At 38.8% G+C, this 17,072-nt stretch overlaps 1 protein-coding gene across 2 annotated transcripts in view; it reads right to left on the reverse strand.

Moving 5' to 3' along the window:
• Shcbp1 (SHC binding and spindle associated 1) overlaps positions 1-8,491 on the reverse strand; it is a 34,205-nt gene extending 25,714 nt beyond the window's left edge. Inside the window, exons 1-5 of one of the 2 annotated variants that reach the window (XM_013151877.3) lie at positions 8,337-8,491; positions 6,136-6,303; positions 5,849-5,964; positions 3,945-4,153; positions 1,772-1,864 (exon numbers count right to left, since the gene is read on the reverse strand). In XM_013151877.3, the coding sequence (XP_013007331.2) occupies positions 1,772-1,864; positions 3,945-4,153; positions 5,849-5,964; positions 6,136-6,303; positions 8,337-8,439 (689 nt within the window). In that variant the 5' untranslated portion in view covers positions 8,440-8,491. Of the gene's footprint in view, positions 1-1,771; positions 1,865-3,944; positions 4,154-5,848; positions 5,965-6,135; positions 6,304-6,855; positions 6,996-8,336 lie in introns of those variants that run through there. The other variant, XM_063249292.1, reaches the window with a different exon arrangement.
• Between the last annotated feature and the right edge of the window lie 8,581 nt (positions 8,492-17,072).

The following is a 17,072-nucleotide window of genomic DNA, read 5'->3' on the forward strand; positions in this document are numbered from 1 at the left end:
CAGTGGAGAGGAAGATGTCTGCTGACTGCTGGGCAATGCTTGAAAAGTAAGGATTTTGTCTACTTTGGTTAATTCATACTTTTTTAAAAAATCAGAATAAAAATATTTTTAAAAAAGAGGATCCAAAAAGACATGTTAAAAAATAAGTAAAGCTATTCTGGAAATTCATTTTGCAAATAAGAACTTAAGAGAACAAATGTCTGACTGACCAGATCTATTAAATTGTGGAGATCAGGACTCAAGTAAGTTTATTAGCTCCCCTCTTTCCCCAGGGATCAAACTCACGGCATTCACACTGTACATCTCTGGTCCTAGTTCGAGGCAGTATCTGGCTAAGTTGCCCAGTGGAAGTTCAAACTTGCAATCCTCCTGTCTCAGCCTCCCAGTGGTGGCATTACAGATGTGTGTCACCACACTCACCTAACTCAGCATTTTAGCATTTCTAATGCCAATGCTAATCAACTTATTTCTTCTCATTATATGCATACTTCATAGTCTGAAAACAATGAACCAACAACATCTGTCTCAGACTTTCAAGTTTGAAATGTGAGCTTTGAATTACAAAGGAGAAAAATTTACCACATAACATAAATCAAGTCATGATGGTTTGATTCTTTTTAAACCTTGCCTGTTGGTAACCCTATTCCTATCTCAGCCCCCTGTTGATAGCCCTATCCCTACCTTAGCCCCCTGTTGGTAGCCCTATTCCTATCTCAGCCTCCTGTTGGTAACCCTATTCCTATCTTAGCCCAGGGACCTTTTCAGTACCAGTTTCTTCCCCAAAACAGAAAACAATTCCTTTCATATTTCCCACCTGCCAGCACTAAATAAGTTATGTATGTAAATCACATCTTACTAGCACATGCAAGGCTATCAAATCAGAATATAATTTTTCTCCAAGATAAGACTTTTTTTAGATACACATAATATTCATAATTCACTTAAATCAAAACCAATCATTGTTTAACAGCAAGCATTATCAAACCTAGACAGTGAACCAATCACAAACTCTAGAAAAGCCCCATCACCACCACCACATGAGGCTTTGGGGGAATATCCAGACACCAACCATAACAAGTATGTTTCAGCATTCTGGAAATTTTTATTCACTACCAGTATTAACTATTCAGTCTTTTCATCTATTTGTCAAGTAATGCAAGATATCCTAAGATATCTTGTTAGGTTTGTCAATGTGATTTACTATAGAAATTTAGAGTAAGACTACATAACTTTAACAACTCTCTTCCTAAAAAACATTAAAAAGAAGGAAACTTCTATAACAATTAAAACAGGAAATTCTAAAAAAAAAAAACTTCCACTGTTTTTCATGTCTTTGAATTTAATAAAGGGCTCTTAGCACACTGGTTCAACTGAATTTTATTCAGATTTACAAACAATAACCTATTACCTTGGATTTTTGTTTTTTTGAGTTTTTTTGGAGACGGGGTCTAGCTCTGTAATTCAGGCTGACTTAACCCAGGCTGGCCTTGCACTCAGGGCAACCTCCCGGCCTCAGCCTTCCAGCTGGACTATAGGCATACCCCAGTATATCTAACTGATATTCTTGACCTCTGCTTTAAAATTCAAAAGCAGATGTCTTTGCCTTTGTATAAGTTTCATTTAATGCTTATCCAGGGACTGTACTATTTGTCTAACAGTCTGTTACTGTCTGTGGGTCCTTAGAGTCTACGTCCACAAGTCTGCTGCTTGTGTGCAGGAGTAAAATAAATCCATGGAAACGACTTTTCCAACATGTACAAGAAACACTTACAGTCTCAATCGAGGTTCAACACATCTGACAAAATAATCATATTCATCGTCTTCCTCTTCATCCCAACTCCTCCAAATGTACTGGTAGAAAAACCTGAGAAAGAACAGTGTCACATCAGGAATAAATGATGCAGCAACTGTAACACCAGCTATGGGGGAAGCAGAAGCAGGAGACTCAAACCCAGAAGTTTAAAACCAGCCTGGACAACACAGTAAAAGAAAGGTTAATGTCATTCAAATTCAATCAATGAATTAAAATACTGTAGTTTTGGAAGGGTCAGGGCCAAAGAGTAAATCAAAACAATCCTAGCAACCATCCCAAAACAAGACAAAAAAGACTGTGACAGAAAACTTTGGAGTTCAAAATTAGTCCTAATTTCACAATGTTCCAGTTGAGATGACTACTGACCAAGTGGGTGATGACCTGTATGCAGGTGAATGTAGAACCCCAAGGCTCCAGAAAAAGGTTAGAACTAAAAACACAAAAAATCTGGAAGGTGTCGGCAAATTGATAATATTACAACCATGACTGAGATCATCTAAGGACGTAATATAAAGCAGGTCTCAATCTTTGCTCTACATTAGGGCCCCTGGAATGCTTTCAAAAATTGATTCCCTATCCTAGCCAATAAATCAGAATCTTTATACCTCTTGTGAAGTATTCTTATCCCTAGATAACTTCAGCATTCTCAAGTGTGAGCATGAAAAGAAGAGGTGTACAAAAAGTGAACAATATTTTTAAACTATTAAACACCAAGCAACTTTATTAACATGACCATTACATTATATAATCTTGTAGTTCCTATAAAGAAATATGTCTATTCTTTACAGTAGCTAAGAGTAAACTTCCTTTAATAAATATATTCACCTAATATCCAAAAAAGCTACCCACCAAAAATTATTGTATAAAAGATTTAGCCAAACTATTTTTTAAAACTTACATAATAATTCAGGTATCATGGTCTTTCTCTCACTTAAAGGTCAAGGGGTACACTTTTCAAATGAAAACTATTCCAAAAAGGACATGTGAACGCATTCTTTAAGGATCAAAGAAGTAGCCCAAGAAAATACCTTTTCTGAAAGCATATATCCTTAAATAAAAAAAAGTGTCTTAGTCTTATCACTGCATGTATTATGGTATACAACTTTATTTACTTTTCTTCTTTCTGTTTTCTTATAGTCAGATATACCACTTAATAAATACTAGTATATACACTACTAAAGGCAGTTTCTGAGTTATTAGAAAACAAATGAATAAGAATTTTTGTACTTTTTTCAACTTTTCAGCAAGTTTAACTGATTACAAAGTGAGTCTTTAAAGCATTTTAAAATTTTCCAAATTTAAAACATTTCAAAATATTTTAAATTTAAGAGTCTCCTATTCAGGTGTAATGGAGCACACCTATAATCCCAGCACTCGAGAGCCCGAGGTAGGAGGATCACTGGGAATTCAAGGCCAGCCTCAGCCACAAAGTGAGTTGAAGGCCACTTATTGAACTTTGAGACTCTGTCTCAAAAGAGTGTCTCCTAAGAGTGGAGGATGAAGCTTAGTGGTCAAGGATTAGCCTACCACATGCAACACCCTGGGTTCAATTAGGTTCAAGCCCCACCACTAAGAAAAGAGAAAAAAAAAAAAAACAGATTCTCCTAATCTATAAATATTTTAGAAGATTATAATGACTGAAGGAGTCTGACCAGAGACTCTTCCATCCTCCTAAGCTTTTACCCCTGCTAAAAATGTAGAATCATGGGTTAATAAGGCCTACTAAACACAGCTGTACCTCATAACTACCATCATTCCTCAGCCCTGCTTTTGACAGGCAACCACCACTTCAAGTATTTTCTCAAGCTTCATCTCTGGCAGGTAGTCATAACTGTTTTCCACTAAACTCTCCTCCTCAACCCAGCTTCCCTGTATGTTCATGACCCTATAAAAGACCTCATAGCCCCTATAAGAGTTTACTGGTCCAGTCTAAGTACCAAGGTAGCCCTTCTTAGGTTTGTTCTGAAACAAACCTGTTCTGTTGAGCTCTTATCTTTGTTTTTTTCCTCCTCTTTTTTTCTACAATGACAGTTTACTTCTTGAGTTTTAAATCTGAGTCTAAAAGACCACAATTCAAGCCAAAGTTTCTGATCACAGAGTTATTTTATAGATAGGAACCTTCTCTTTCTACCTGACATGCTCAATTGCAAGTGCTGTCTGGTCAAACACTCCAGAGTCATCAAACACAACCCACAACTCTTGTAGAGGTAACTGGTATTCCTTTAGTTCGAGGAGCTCTTTCATACATTCCAAGGTAAAAGTGTTCACTTCAGATTCACAGGCATAGGGCTCAGCAAGCTTCACCACCGCCTTCAAGGCTGAAAAGTCGACATCTGTAACCTGAAATTTAAAATAATGCAATTCGACTTTAACACAGAAATCAAATAAAACATTACTGATACCCTAATTTTTCTTAAGCATAAAATGAAGACAGGAAATCTTTTTCCATAGCATAAAGGATAAATAAGACAGGGCCGGCTCTTACTCCAATGGTACTTATATTGTAATGAGGCAGAAATTAAAATGATGGTGAGTATGTAATAGAGAATAACTAGTAAGTGTCGTGATATGTTTGCTGGGATGGCCAGGGGAATTCACCTGTAAGCTGAGATAAAGAAGAACCAGCCATTGAAGACCAATGGTGTAAAAGTTACTGTGACAGACATAAACTTTGACAGCTGAAAAAGTAGAAAGGCAGTGCTTCTTACTAGAACCAAAGGGAATCTGGAAAGGAATGGACAGGTAGAGCAACAGATGAAGAGGGAGAGAGGCAGGGAAAACAAGACATAAAGAACATGAAAAGGAAAGATCATGATATATAATATATTATGGATCTAATTACTTTGTTATAAAACTTATTTTTTCATAGAAGAGATTGTTTTTATATTTTTTATTAATAATTACTTGTGTTACGTTAAAATTTTTTTTAGATTTAAAGACTGTAAAAAAAAGACTTTTTAGATTTAAAGATCTCAGATTTTACCTGTTCTCTAGCACAATGAGAAGCCAAAACCAGCACTAGCCCTTGGTAAATGCAACCTAGTAGGGATTTTAAGCAGAGAAATGACATTCTACTCTTTCACAACAGTGACCTCGATTGCTTTTAGAAAATTGAAATCATGGAGAACCAAACAATCATAACCAAATTAACAGATCCAAACATCAGCTAAAGATATCAGCATAATCAAAATTGAAACATTCACAAGGAACAGATGCAACCCACTGCTTCACTCCTCACATAAGCACTGCAACATGTAATTTTTTCATGAGCTACATCAACAATTTATATTCACATTCCCCAGTTTAACCTGTAGTTTAATAAGGCTTTTTGTGGTCTAATTAACAACAATGAGAAAAATCTGCAGCCATAATTAAGAATGCAAATTTAATATAATAGGTCAAGTCAGTTGAAAAATAAAGATTGTTTGTACTTTCTGCCATAGGACACAATATCAGATTAATCACATACCTATAGGTTCATTAGATAAAAAATGGACTAGTTTTTAAATGCCTGCTTGGTTAAAAGAGCTACTTAATGGGTAAAACATTTAAAATCCCTTTACTCCACAATTATGCCTTCTTTTGTGTGTGTGTGAGAAATGAACCTAGGGTTTTCACATTGACCTACATTTCCAACCCTTTTTGAGACAGTGTCACTAAATTCACTAAGTTGCCCAAATTTGCAATCCTCATGCCTCAGCCTCCCAGAGAGCTGGGATTAGTCATCTACCACTGAAACCAGTTTAGGCCTCCTTATGTTTTAAATGATCTCAAATACTTCCTTCACATCATAGGTTTATTATAATCCATCTCCCTTTTTAAAAGATGCTGAAACTTAAACCATCTTAATTTTTTCACAGCTCTTCCCCAGCTGCCTTTATATTTTTCAAAACATTTCATACACTGGGGCAATTAGAGGAGAAAAACATGCCATTTTCATTCAATCAGCTCATAAACTTTAAACGTAAGTACTTTAGCTATAATAATCTGAATTATAGCTAGATACAAACATCTTAATAAAAGAATCAAATTTACCTCAACCAACACCTCAAATACATTAGTGTGCCAGACTGCCTGCCATCCAGATGGTTCAAGGACCTTCTCCAAGAATTCAGCTATGAATTCTCTGACTTCTGAGGCCTTGCAATCAGCTGCAAATAAACACAGTTGCATAGTTGAGACTATGTAAAACAGAGAAGTTAATAAACCTCCTTAAATGCACTTTCTCGAAAGCAACAAGCAGCAATCTGAGGAACTAAGACAATCTACCTATAAAATAGAATGATAAAAGAACCCCCCCCCCAAAAAAAGAACCTACTTACATAAAATGTAATCTTGATAGGCTCTGAATCGTTCATAGAACAAAAGTTGACTTGTTTGGAAAATTTCTGGGATAGGAGATTTTCCTTCTGGCACAAAATTCTGTAAGCTATTGTCTGGCTTATCATGACAGCTACAATCACTGCATGAATCTTCAACTTGGAACATACCTAAAGGAAAAACAAAAACATTCCATATTTCCAGTATCTACAGACTGCTTCTATTTTCCTTACTTACAAATTCCAAATAAACCACACACAAGGATTTGCATATAATGCTCTACTATTGTCAGAAGAAACTAGTTTTCAAAACTTAAATAATACAGGCGAAGCACCTATAGCCACAGTACTCAGAAGCCTGAGACAGAAGGATTGCGGTGAGTTTGAAGCCAGCCTGGGCTACATAGTAAGTTCAAGGCCAGGGCCAGGTATATAGCTCAGTGGCATAAGCACCTGCCTGGCAAGCCCAAGGACTTGAGTTAGATTCCCAGTACCAGAAATTAAAAAACAAAAACTAACATAGTGGGTTCAAGGCCTGTCTGACTCAAAACACAGCAACATAACTGAGCATGGTGGTGCATGCCTATAATTCCAGCAGTTGGGAGGTAGAGGCAGGAGGATCTTCCAAGAGTCTAAGGACAGCCTGGGCTATATAGAGAATTGAAGGTCAGGCTGAACTGTAAATCAAGACCCCGTGTCAAAAAATTCACAACTTAAAAATACCTCCAGAGCCACTTTCAACTTCAAACAGTAAGAGCTTAAGATTTTCACCAGTTAGGTTTTTGTTCTTGTTCTGTGAGGTTTGGAGGGAAAAACAGAAAACGATTATTTTTTAGAAACTATCCAAGTTTTCCCTCAAAGGATACATCTAAGACTTTTATGAATGAAACATTATTAACATTGCATAAAGTTTATCATTAAACCTAGTAAGTTCCTCCTCACTAATTTCAGCGATGTCATTTAAAGGGAAGAAAAACAAAAAATGCAAATCACCTTAGGTTTGAGTTGTATGAAGTTACGTTTCGTAAGGCATGACTTGGCCAGGACTCTAATTCTGTGTAAAAAAGATGTATTTAATAGACACGATGACTACTAATAAGGATGGCAAGGGTAGCATTTAGACTGGTAGAGTAGTTTCCAAAGTGGTTTCAGGGAAGGTATTTGAGATTGTCGTTCACAGCAGTCTTTCTCTCCCCAGGCCCTTTACATTTTCCTTCCACTTCTTTGCCTGTATTCAGGCCATCAGAATTACTTAACCCTGCAGATGACCAAAGTATACCTTAAAGGTCGGCAAACGTGGGGGGCCCCTGCGTGTGATGGCACACACTTGTGATCTCAGCACTCAGAGGCCTGAGCCAGGAGGATTGGGAACTGAGGCAGCATTAACTACACAGCAAGACAAAAAAAAAAAAAAAAAAAAAAGAAGGCAAAAAAAAAGTCTTAGAATAACTGTGACACTCTGTCTTTGACTGTTTCCTTCTCTATAAAGGGAAAATAAAAATAGTATACCTACTTCAATTAAAAGACTTAAATCGTTTTTTAATCATTTCCAACAGCACCCATTACACAGTACATTTGTTTAAAAAAAAAAAAAAAAAACAGTATATTGCCGGGTATAGTGGTGCACACCAGTAATCTCAGCACTGGGGAGGCTGAGGCAGGAGGATCTCGGTGAGTTTGAGGCCAGCTTGGGCTGCACAGTGAATTCAAGACCAGCCTGAGCTACACAGTGAGGCAAAAAAAAATTAAAAATCAACGGGGATCTCGGGATGTGGCTCAGTGGTGCACCACAAAATGATGACATCGATGATGGAATCTCCATGAAGAGATAAGAAAGAACTGAGAATTTGAACTGCGTTCTATTCCTGGACTCTGGCCTAAGTAAGCTATGTGCCCTCGGTGTTCGGAACACTGTTACCTAGGCCAAGCCTGCTTCCTTTTTGAAAAAGGGAAGTGTGGTCCTTAATCACCTTTGACACTCATTTGAAGTCTTCAACAGATAAGCACAAAGTTCCCTCGGAGGCGTCTAGGTAGTACAGGCACACTAGGCGAAGCCGAGGCAATAAATAGAAGGTGGAAACCTGGGTCGCGCCGGATATCTTGCGACTTTAACGTCTGGCCTGGCGCGGTCGTCCCGCCACCCTGGCCAACCAAATCCGGAAGGCCTGAGCCCCAGCGGCCTGCCCGCTAAAACAAGTGCTCACCTTTCTCCAGAGGCGCCCGCTCCTCCTCGGCTGCCCAATCAGCGTTCCCTGGCGCCATGGCCTCCAGCTCCATAACTCGACCCACCCGAACCCCGTCCGCCATTTCGAATTTCCGCGGGCGGCCGCCCTAGAGGCGAACGCGGTGGCGAGTGCACCTCTGATTGGACAATTGGAGTGACGTGAGTCTGCGGAGCCCCGCCCCACCCATCGACGCCGGGCAACGCCTCTGCGCCTCCTGCTGCAAGGTTGTTCTCCAATATCCAGTCTCTCTCTGAGACCACCATAGAGCTGAACTGGGGTATAATTTGGGATAGTTTCCAAAAAGCTCACAATCCATAGCACAGCCATTACTAATAATATTACTTAGAGCAAGTCACCCCTCACAAGCTAACTGCGGGATGAGCTGTTGGCCTTTGTTACACTTCACCACCAAGAAGCTGTGTTCCTCTCTCAGTACACACACACACACACACACACACACACACTCACTCATAAACGGTATTTTTAAGGACTGTTAAATCATATTTAATGCTTACTAAGGAAATTTTCATTTAATCTTCAAAAATGACCCAATGAGATAGGTAATATTACATCTATTTTACAGAAGAGGAAATGGAGTCACTAAAAACTAACTTCTCCAATCTAACACAACAGAATCAAGATTTGAAGCCACTACACTCCAGAAACCATCCTTTAATGATCCTGCCTTGCAACCCCTACCAGGGTAAGGTCCACCTAAGACAGCAGAGGTTCCCAGGACTCCAGCAGAAATGAATCCACAAAAGACCAAAAGCCCAGTCATGACAGCATGGCAGTCTTTTCACAGGGAAACTTTTCTGCTTACTGTTTTGAAGGAAAGCTTTTTTTTTTTTTTTCGTTTTGAGACAGGGTCTCACTATGCAGTTCCGGCTGACCTTGAGCTCACTTTGTAGCCCAGATTGGTCTTAGACTTCCAACAATCCTCCTGCCTCAGTCTCCGGAGGGCTGGGATTACAGGCATGAGCCACCATGCCCAGCTCCTTGAAGGAAATCTTTAAAGTTTAATTACAATGGAGCCAGGAGAAGCAAATGTGGAAACCTACATTTAATTCAGTTAGCTCCCCAGCAGTCTGATGATACATTTATTCATTTTCTGAGCAAATGCTTTTCAAGTGCTACCACATGAAAATAAAGAGAACAATAAAGTGAAGCAACAGGCCTTAAAATGCTCCTCTTTAACTCTCCCACCCACACAGGTCACCAATGGGAGTACTTTTCCTCAGCTATTTCCCTCAGTACTAGAGATAAGATAGCTTTCTTCTTACCAAATATTTAGTCAGCCGTGAAGATCATACAGTGCTTCTGGAAATGTCTAAGAAGGAAACTAAAAGCAACAGTAAATATCTAATTCTGTTGCAAACTCCATTAAAGACAAATTATTAAGATGGAAACATCTACTACACACAGCCCTTCTCATTCCCAAACCCATGTCAACATTTATTTATCACTTGGCTTAGATTATAGCTCTTATGGTTTATTTCTGGATGTCTCCCAAAAGCCTTATACAGTGGATGATTTTCCATAGGTGGTTTTCCATAGGTGGATGAATCTAGAGTTTGTGGTTAATTCATGATCCAATGTCTGGATTCTGGATGTCAGTGCTACACCCATCCTAGGGTGGGTAACCTACATACACTATAAGGGACAGAAAGAGTCTTTCCCCCTTGTTGCTATTCCTGTCTTCTGCCTGCCATGAATTGCTCTCCCCTGTGAAGCCACCCTACCTTGGAGTCAGCTGAAAATGAACCAACTGTGACCTAAATAAATTTCTTCCTCCTTTAACTTTGGGTGTTGGTGCTTTGTTCCAGCAATGAAAAGTAACTAAAACAATAGCAAAGGTTTCTTCTATAATTTTCATCTAATTAGAGATCTTTCAGGAGCATACATTACTGGACAGTTTGTGATTCCTGGTGCTCCTCTTATCCCAATGTGTGGTTTTTCTTCATTGTCCTCACTAGTTCTGTATCTGTGATCCACACAACCTCTATCTGCTTTATGGCAGGTCATCATCTACTAGTCCCTGTTTGTTTGTTTTTTTCTTAACATTTCACTCTCCTTACCATTGGGTCCCCATACTGTGATCACATATGGGCTCAAAATTAACTGTGCTCCCACTACCCAGAGCCCAACTGCAACCTTGAGATATTCACCCTCACACTTTGTTGATTTCTAGACCCTAACTGCTTGGTAGTGCGTTCCCTTTCTGGCAGGAAGGTAGCTCCCTCTGAGGCCTTTCTTTTCACCTTCCCCTTATAGCCTTTAGTATAGATTCTGTTGGCCACCCACCGTGGAACTCTTTCATCCTTTGGACTCTAGGTCCTTGCTGTCCTGGTCCTTCTTCTCATTCTAAGACTACTCCCGCCCTCATTCCTCTTCCTTCCTTCAGACATCTCAAACCCCAGTGACTCCTAGGTAGAAATCATGTGTAGTCTGTGGCAATCAGTGATCATGTAACAAAATCATGAATTAACAGGCTAATATCAATTACAAAAAATACTAAAAGTAAAATAAAATTCAGCAATGTTGGGATAGATTAGGGCATGGCAAAAATTGGCTGGGGAAGTAGGTGTGACCTGTTAACTATAAGATCCCTGTACACATGCACAGAACAAAGCTCTGCACATGGACTTCTCAAGCAGATATTCAATAAGATGGTCTACACCTGATATCAGTGTGAGGAGTGGAATACCAGCCCTGCTTCTCAGGACCAATGTGTAGAAGAAGTTCCATGGGTTTCCTCAATGTTTAGACAGTACAAAGACACACCAAGCTATGAAAAGATTGCTATCATAACTTTCCACGATAATGCATGCTGTTTCCCAGATACAGCATGTACTTTTCTTTACTCTTACATTCTATTTTTATCGACTCTGCCCAAGCTCACTCTGCAGTGCCACTTTGTCTCCCACTCTTCACTTTTACTTTCTCAAATAAACTTTGCCACTGCTTTTTGCTCATTTCACTCTCTTTGTTCGAGACGAACACTTGGAATCCAACTCCCAAAGATGAGGTGAGCAACCGCAAACCCTTAGTTGGCAAGTCACTTTTTAGAAACAAGCTACTTGATAACAGTGTAACACAGAATGATAAACAAGAAGTCCAAATTCAGATGTTATGTGAAAGCACCTGTTATTAAACTATTAGCAATCAGGTTTTAAAAACATTTTTTAAATAATAGGCAAACCAGAAAAATCTTATTTTCTAGGCCAAACTGGCCCATAGATTATAATTTTATTCTCACTACTCAAGTCTAATCCAGGGATGAAAAGACTCTTAGAAATAGAATCATTCCTACTCCCTCCACCCATCTAGGCCTGCTGGATGAGAATCTGTGTTTCAGTAAGATCACCTATCCCTATCACATTTGATTCAGAGACCTTCAAAATTAATCTCTCTCTCTCTCTCTCTCTCTCTCTGTCTCTCTCTCTCTCTCTTTCTCTCTCTCTCTCTCTCTCTCCCTGTTTTAACTTGTACATTCCCACTGAATATCTGAGCTGAAATTCTCAAATGATTGTATGATTCCATTCACTGTACCACAAAGCCAAGGTGCCACTGATCTCCTGAGCTCACATCTCTTGCCTCATCCCATCCTCCCTGCTGCACATTCTACTAGGGCTGCTACAGCCGCACCTCCCCACCCCTGCCTCTAGATTTAATTGCTCCCTTTTTGTTGCTCCTAGTATTGACAATATAATATGTGACCACTGGATAATCCAAATAATATAAGGGAAATATTATAACTCTCAATCTGCTAGATGCCTGAAATACCAAGTTCATATCCTTCAAAATTGAGGAATTCTAGAAACAACGGAGGTTAAAAGTATGAAGAATTTTGGGCAACCTATTTGGGTCTCTCAGGAGCTATTCCTATTCCAGAATTCCTCACTCCTATTCTCCAATAAATTTTCCTACTTTGAAAAAAAAAGAATAGGGAGAATTTATTGAGAAAGAGAAAGAAAACTTCTGTCTAAGAGGAACAGAAGGAGGCCCAGAAAGTGAGTTGCCCACCGACCTCACTTTTCAAGGATGTTTTATTGAATAAAGTGATGAGGTGAGGCGAGTCTACAACAGTAAGATTACAAGCATAGTCACTAGGTAATATTGATCCAAGAGAAAAGCACAGGATGGTGTGAGGTAGGATAAAACTATGGTCAACCAATAAGATTACAACAAATAGTCATTTGGGAAATACTATTAAGTGGGGATCAAATTGGGAAGCAAGCCACATAGCAACTGCACTTGAGACAGACATTTTCATGGAAGGCATGGATTAAGGAGGTTTTGGTCCCCATTCCAAGATGAGTGAAACCTGTTTAGAATATCCATCACTGTTGTTCATCCCTAGGATAAGTATATGGATGAGTAGTTTCTCTTTTTCTTGAAGCCTGGCCTTCAGTGAATGCATCTCTAGCCACAGTTTTCTTCTTCAATGACCTTTTGAAGGCCTTACTCTGTCTGACTGCCCACAATATTTCTAAATATCTTAGGTGAAATAGTACAGAGATCTCAAATTTCCATGCTCAAAGAGGCCAGGCGGGTAATAAAAAGGAGAGAGGGTGCCAGACAGAATGACAAATGCCCATAATCCCAAATACTGGGTGTCCGAGGCAGGAGGCTCACAACCTCAAGGCTACCCTGGGTAACTTAGCAAGACTCTCTCTCAAAATAAAATTTGAGGAATGATGTCATTTCCAAATACTATATATCTTTGTGTTAAGCAAATTAAGCCAGATTCAGAAAGAAAAATATCGTGTTTTCTTTCATGCGTAAAATCAAAAGAGAGACAGACACACAGAGAGAATGAGAATGAAGAAGTTTCTGAGATCAGGTGTAGACTAAGAAGACAAGAGGACAGAGAGTCCAGGTGGACCAGGGTGGACCCTAGCATCTTCCACAGGAAAGGAAGGTAGCCCACAATGTTCACTGGCAACAGTGAGGGGACAAAAAGAGATTTCAGTCCCTCTGATGTGAGACCCTGGGAGCTCTTCTTGACAAAAACAAAAATAATAAAAGCCAGGTCTAGATTCTGGATTGTAATTTTCCCTAGAGTGCAACTTAAACTTTGAAAAGAAAGTAACTCTATCACTTTATAAAATAGTGAGGAGTCCTTGCAACCAGTTTCCTCTTAAATCTTTGGTCCCATGTGAGGTCCTGGGCATGGAAAGGGAGCAAATGTAACCCTTGCCTCCAGTGGAGGAACAGCATATTAAACAAGAGAACATCCCATAGGTGGACCATCAGAATTTAGAATAACTGCCATTGAAAGAGAACTAACTAAAAACAAAAAGAGACAGAGAGAGCAAGAGAGAGCTGGGTGACAAAATTGTATCACTCTTAATGGACTTCCATACCCATTCAAGCACACACTATTACACACACACACACACACACACACACACACACTGAATATAAGTAAAATTAGATAAATCTGATTAAGCTCTATGGATTATATCAATGTTGATATCCCACCATAATTTACAGTAGTATGTAATAATCAGTAATATTGGTTAGTATTAATATATAGTACATTATACTATAGTTTTGCAAATGTTACCATTCGAAAACAACAGAACAAAGTGAACAGCAATCTCTTTAATCTGTTCTATTTTCACAACAAATTTATGGTTAAAATTCATATAAATAAAATGTAAATAATTAGTATATGTACGTATGTTTTCACAAATGTATGTAGCTATGTGATCAACACAACAACAAAGATAAAGAATCTTATCATTATCCCAGAAGACTCTCTCCTGATTTTTTCCGGTCAACCACCCTTCCACACACATCAAAAACAAATAACAACAACAAAAACCTTTCAAACCCTGGTAACTACTTATCTACTAGTGTTAGAGAAAATCTAATATCTAACTGAATTGAAGACTCTTTCCACTAGTTAGGAGACAACTGTTTATTAGTTACTCTAGTAGGCTAGTTGGACCAAGTCCAAATCACTACAAAAGATCCAGCTTTCAGTGCAGCTTACATATAGTTTACAAGCAGGAGATATTGGGTATTACATGATTAATTATATACATTGGATTAAGTCAAGTAAAGTAATTCTAAATACATTTGCTTAAAAGTAATTTTTTAACATAACATTGGAACATCCTGGGGACTAGGGAAAATGGTTCAAGTGAAGCAAGCAGAGTTCAAAAGTATCTTTGACTGGGTCACTTTGCCCCAACCAAAGTCCTTGACAGCAATTAGAAGCAATATATTTTCTTAATTAAGGGAAACAAACAGAATAGTTGAATTGGCTCAACACATTATCAGAAGAAAAGCAACTGGACCCAGATAGTCAAGGCTGACTGAATTCAGCAGTATTTCTGTGACAAGCAGCAGGAACACAGGCAGAGGCTACTATTTGATTTTAATTTGCTATAACATATCTGTAAGTTTGTTATGCTATAACTGTGCCTGTGCTAATCACAAAAGTGTGCCCTTCACACTACCACTGTACAAATTTTTGGTCATTTGTATTTTCTAGGTTTTATGTAAAGAGGGTCATACATCATATGTACTATATAATTCCAACTATGACACTCTGGAAAATGCAAAACTAGGGACACAATAAAAAGATCAGTGATTTCTGGAATTAGGAAGAAAAGAGGAATAAATAGGCAAAGCACAGAGTTTTAGACAGTGAAGCTATTCTGTATGACACTATAATAATGGATACCTGTTATTATAAACTTCTCCAAATCCATAGAACATACAACCAACAATCTATAACCTAGCCAGGCATGGTGCCATATACCTGTACCTCAGCACTGTAGGATGCTGAGCCACAAGGATCACTAGTTCAAGTTCAACCTGGATGACTTAGTAACTTGTAAGACCCTGATTTAAAATAAACATTTTTAACAGGTAGGAAGTAGCTCAATGTGAAGGCCCTAGGATCACTTCACAAAGCTATGTAAACTATTCACTTAAGACAACAGTGATGTGTCAGTGTGAGTTCATCAGCTGTAACAAATATACCATTCTGATGGGAGACATTGATAATGAGGAGTCTACAATGGTGGGGTTGGTGGCATATGGAAACACTGTACTTTCTGCTCAATCTTACTATGAACCTAAGGCTGATTCAAAAGAATAAGGAGGACAGTGGAAGGGGAAGGGGATGAGGAAAAAGGGAAGCAAGATGATGATGAGGATGACAAGGATGATGAGGAAGACAAGCAGGATGAGGATGAGTTCAGAACCTACAAGGCCTATAAATCTTGGCATTCTTCAGGGCTCTAGCTGGAGTCAATTCTCTTTTGCTTCTGTTCTTTCACTAGGTAATTTCATCAGTCTCACTACAACTCATAATATATGGACTGTTATTACCACCATTAGCCCAGCATGTCCAGTGACCTACTACCTATTTCAAGATCAGATAATCCAAATCCAAATTCTTCATTGGTGCTTCCACATTTGACCTTGATACTGGAATAACTGATACCACCATGTATCCACTTTCCCAAGAGACATACAGAGTAGTTACATCTACACACTCAATCCATCAATAAATTATGTTGACCAACCCCAAAAGCACATATGAGATTCTTACATTCCTCACTTCTCCATACATAACCCTATTCAAAATTATGAGCTTCTCTTGTCTGGGCAACTGCAATTATTTCATAATTTGTCTCTATCATACTTATTTCTTTATCTTCTTTGTATTCATTTTTTCAAAAGAGTCAATTTCTATGAGTGTCACTACATTTAAGATGCAGTCCTAAAAACCATCATATTACCTCCTTTGATTTCCATGATCCCAGACCCCTCCATATCCTTTGCTTACTTTACCTAAGCCACACTGGATTATTTTCTGTCCCTCTAACATGCTATGCTTCTATCCCTTACCATTTTCATGCACATGTTTCTTCTCTCTGTTGTACCCTTCTCACTAAACCTTTGTGATAAGTCTCTGTGCCTTCATGGCAGAATAATTGTAGACATCTCTACTTCCCCAGCCTGAAGCAAGTGGCTCCTTATTGCATAACCTCTTGTATTTTTTCTTTGTAGGACTTTCACAGTTGGCACTTCTCTAGCACTCTCGCCTCCTCCTTGAACAGTAAGCTCCATCAAGACAATAATACTGTCTGCCTTTTTATCATTATGTGATAGCACCTCATGCAGTAGTTAGTGCATAAGCAGTGTTCAATAAATGTTTATAGTATCTATCAATAAATAAATCAGCATGTGGGTATTCATACTACCAAAGACCAGCCCCTGAACTATATCTTCACAGCAGATTCCTTTTAACAGAAGGGCTCTCCCCTCAATCTTCCTTCCTGCTTTGATTTGTTAGTCCTTCATTTACCAGAAGCTTTTACTCAGAAACCCATATGTGCCCCCAACTACAGCTGAGTCCTATTTGGCCCTAAACATCCTTTCTCAGCAAAGGCCTTTCTTTACTGCCCAATATAAACCATATCTCATTCATCCTTAATCATTCTCCATCACTGTTCCCAGTTAGTTTCCTTCATAGCATTTTCACAATTTGTAACCATGATTTTTTGTATTTGTTTGTTCATTCCTGCCATGGCAGGAAGGACTGTGTTCTATTCATCAGTCTTCCCTCAGTGCCAAGCACAGTACCTGGAACCTGACTGGAATCTCATATTTCTGTTTTGCACATGCCAGTAATCCCAGTACTTAGAAAGCTGAGACAGGAGTATCATCATGAGTTCAAGGCCAGCT

The sequence above is a fragment of the Cavia porcellus genome, unplaced genomic scaffold (assembly GCF_034190915.1).
Source record: "Cavia porcellus strain 051 isolate PalLab524CR breed Dunkin Hartley unplaced genomic scaffold, mCavPor4.1 scaffold_5, whole genome shotgun sequence".
Lineage (NCBI taxonomy): Eukaryota > Metazoa > Chordata > Mammalia > Rodentia > Caviidae > Cavia > Cavia porcellus.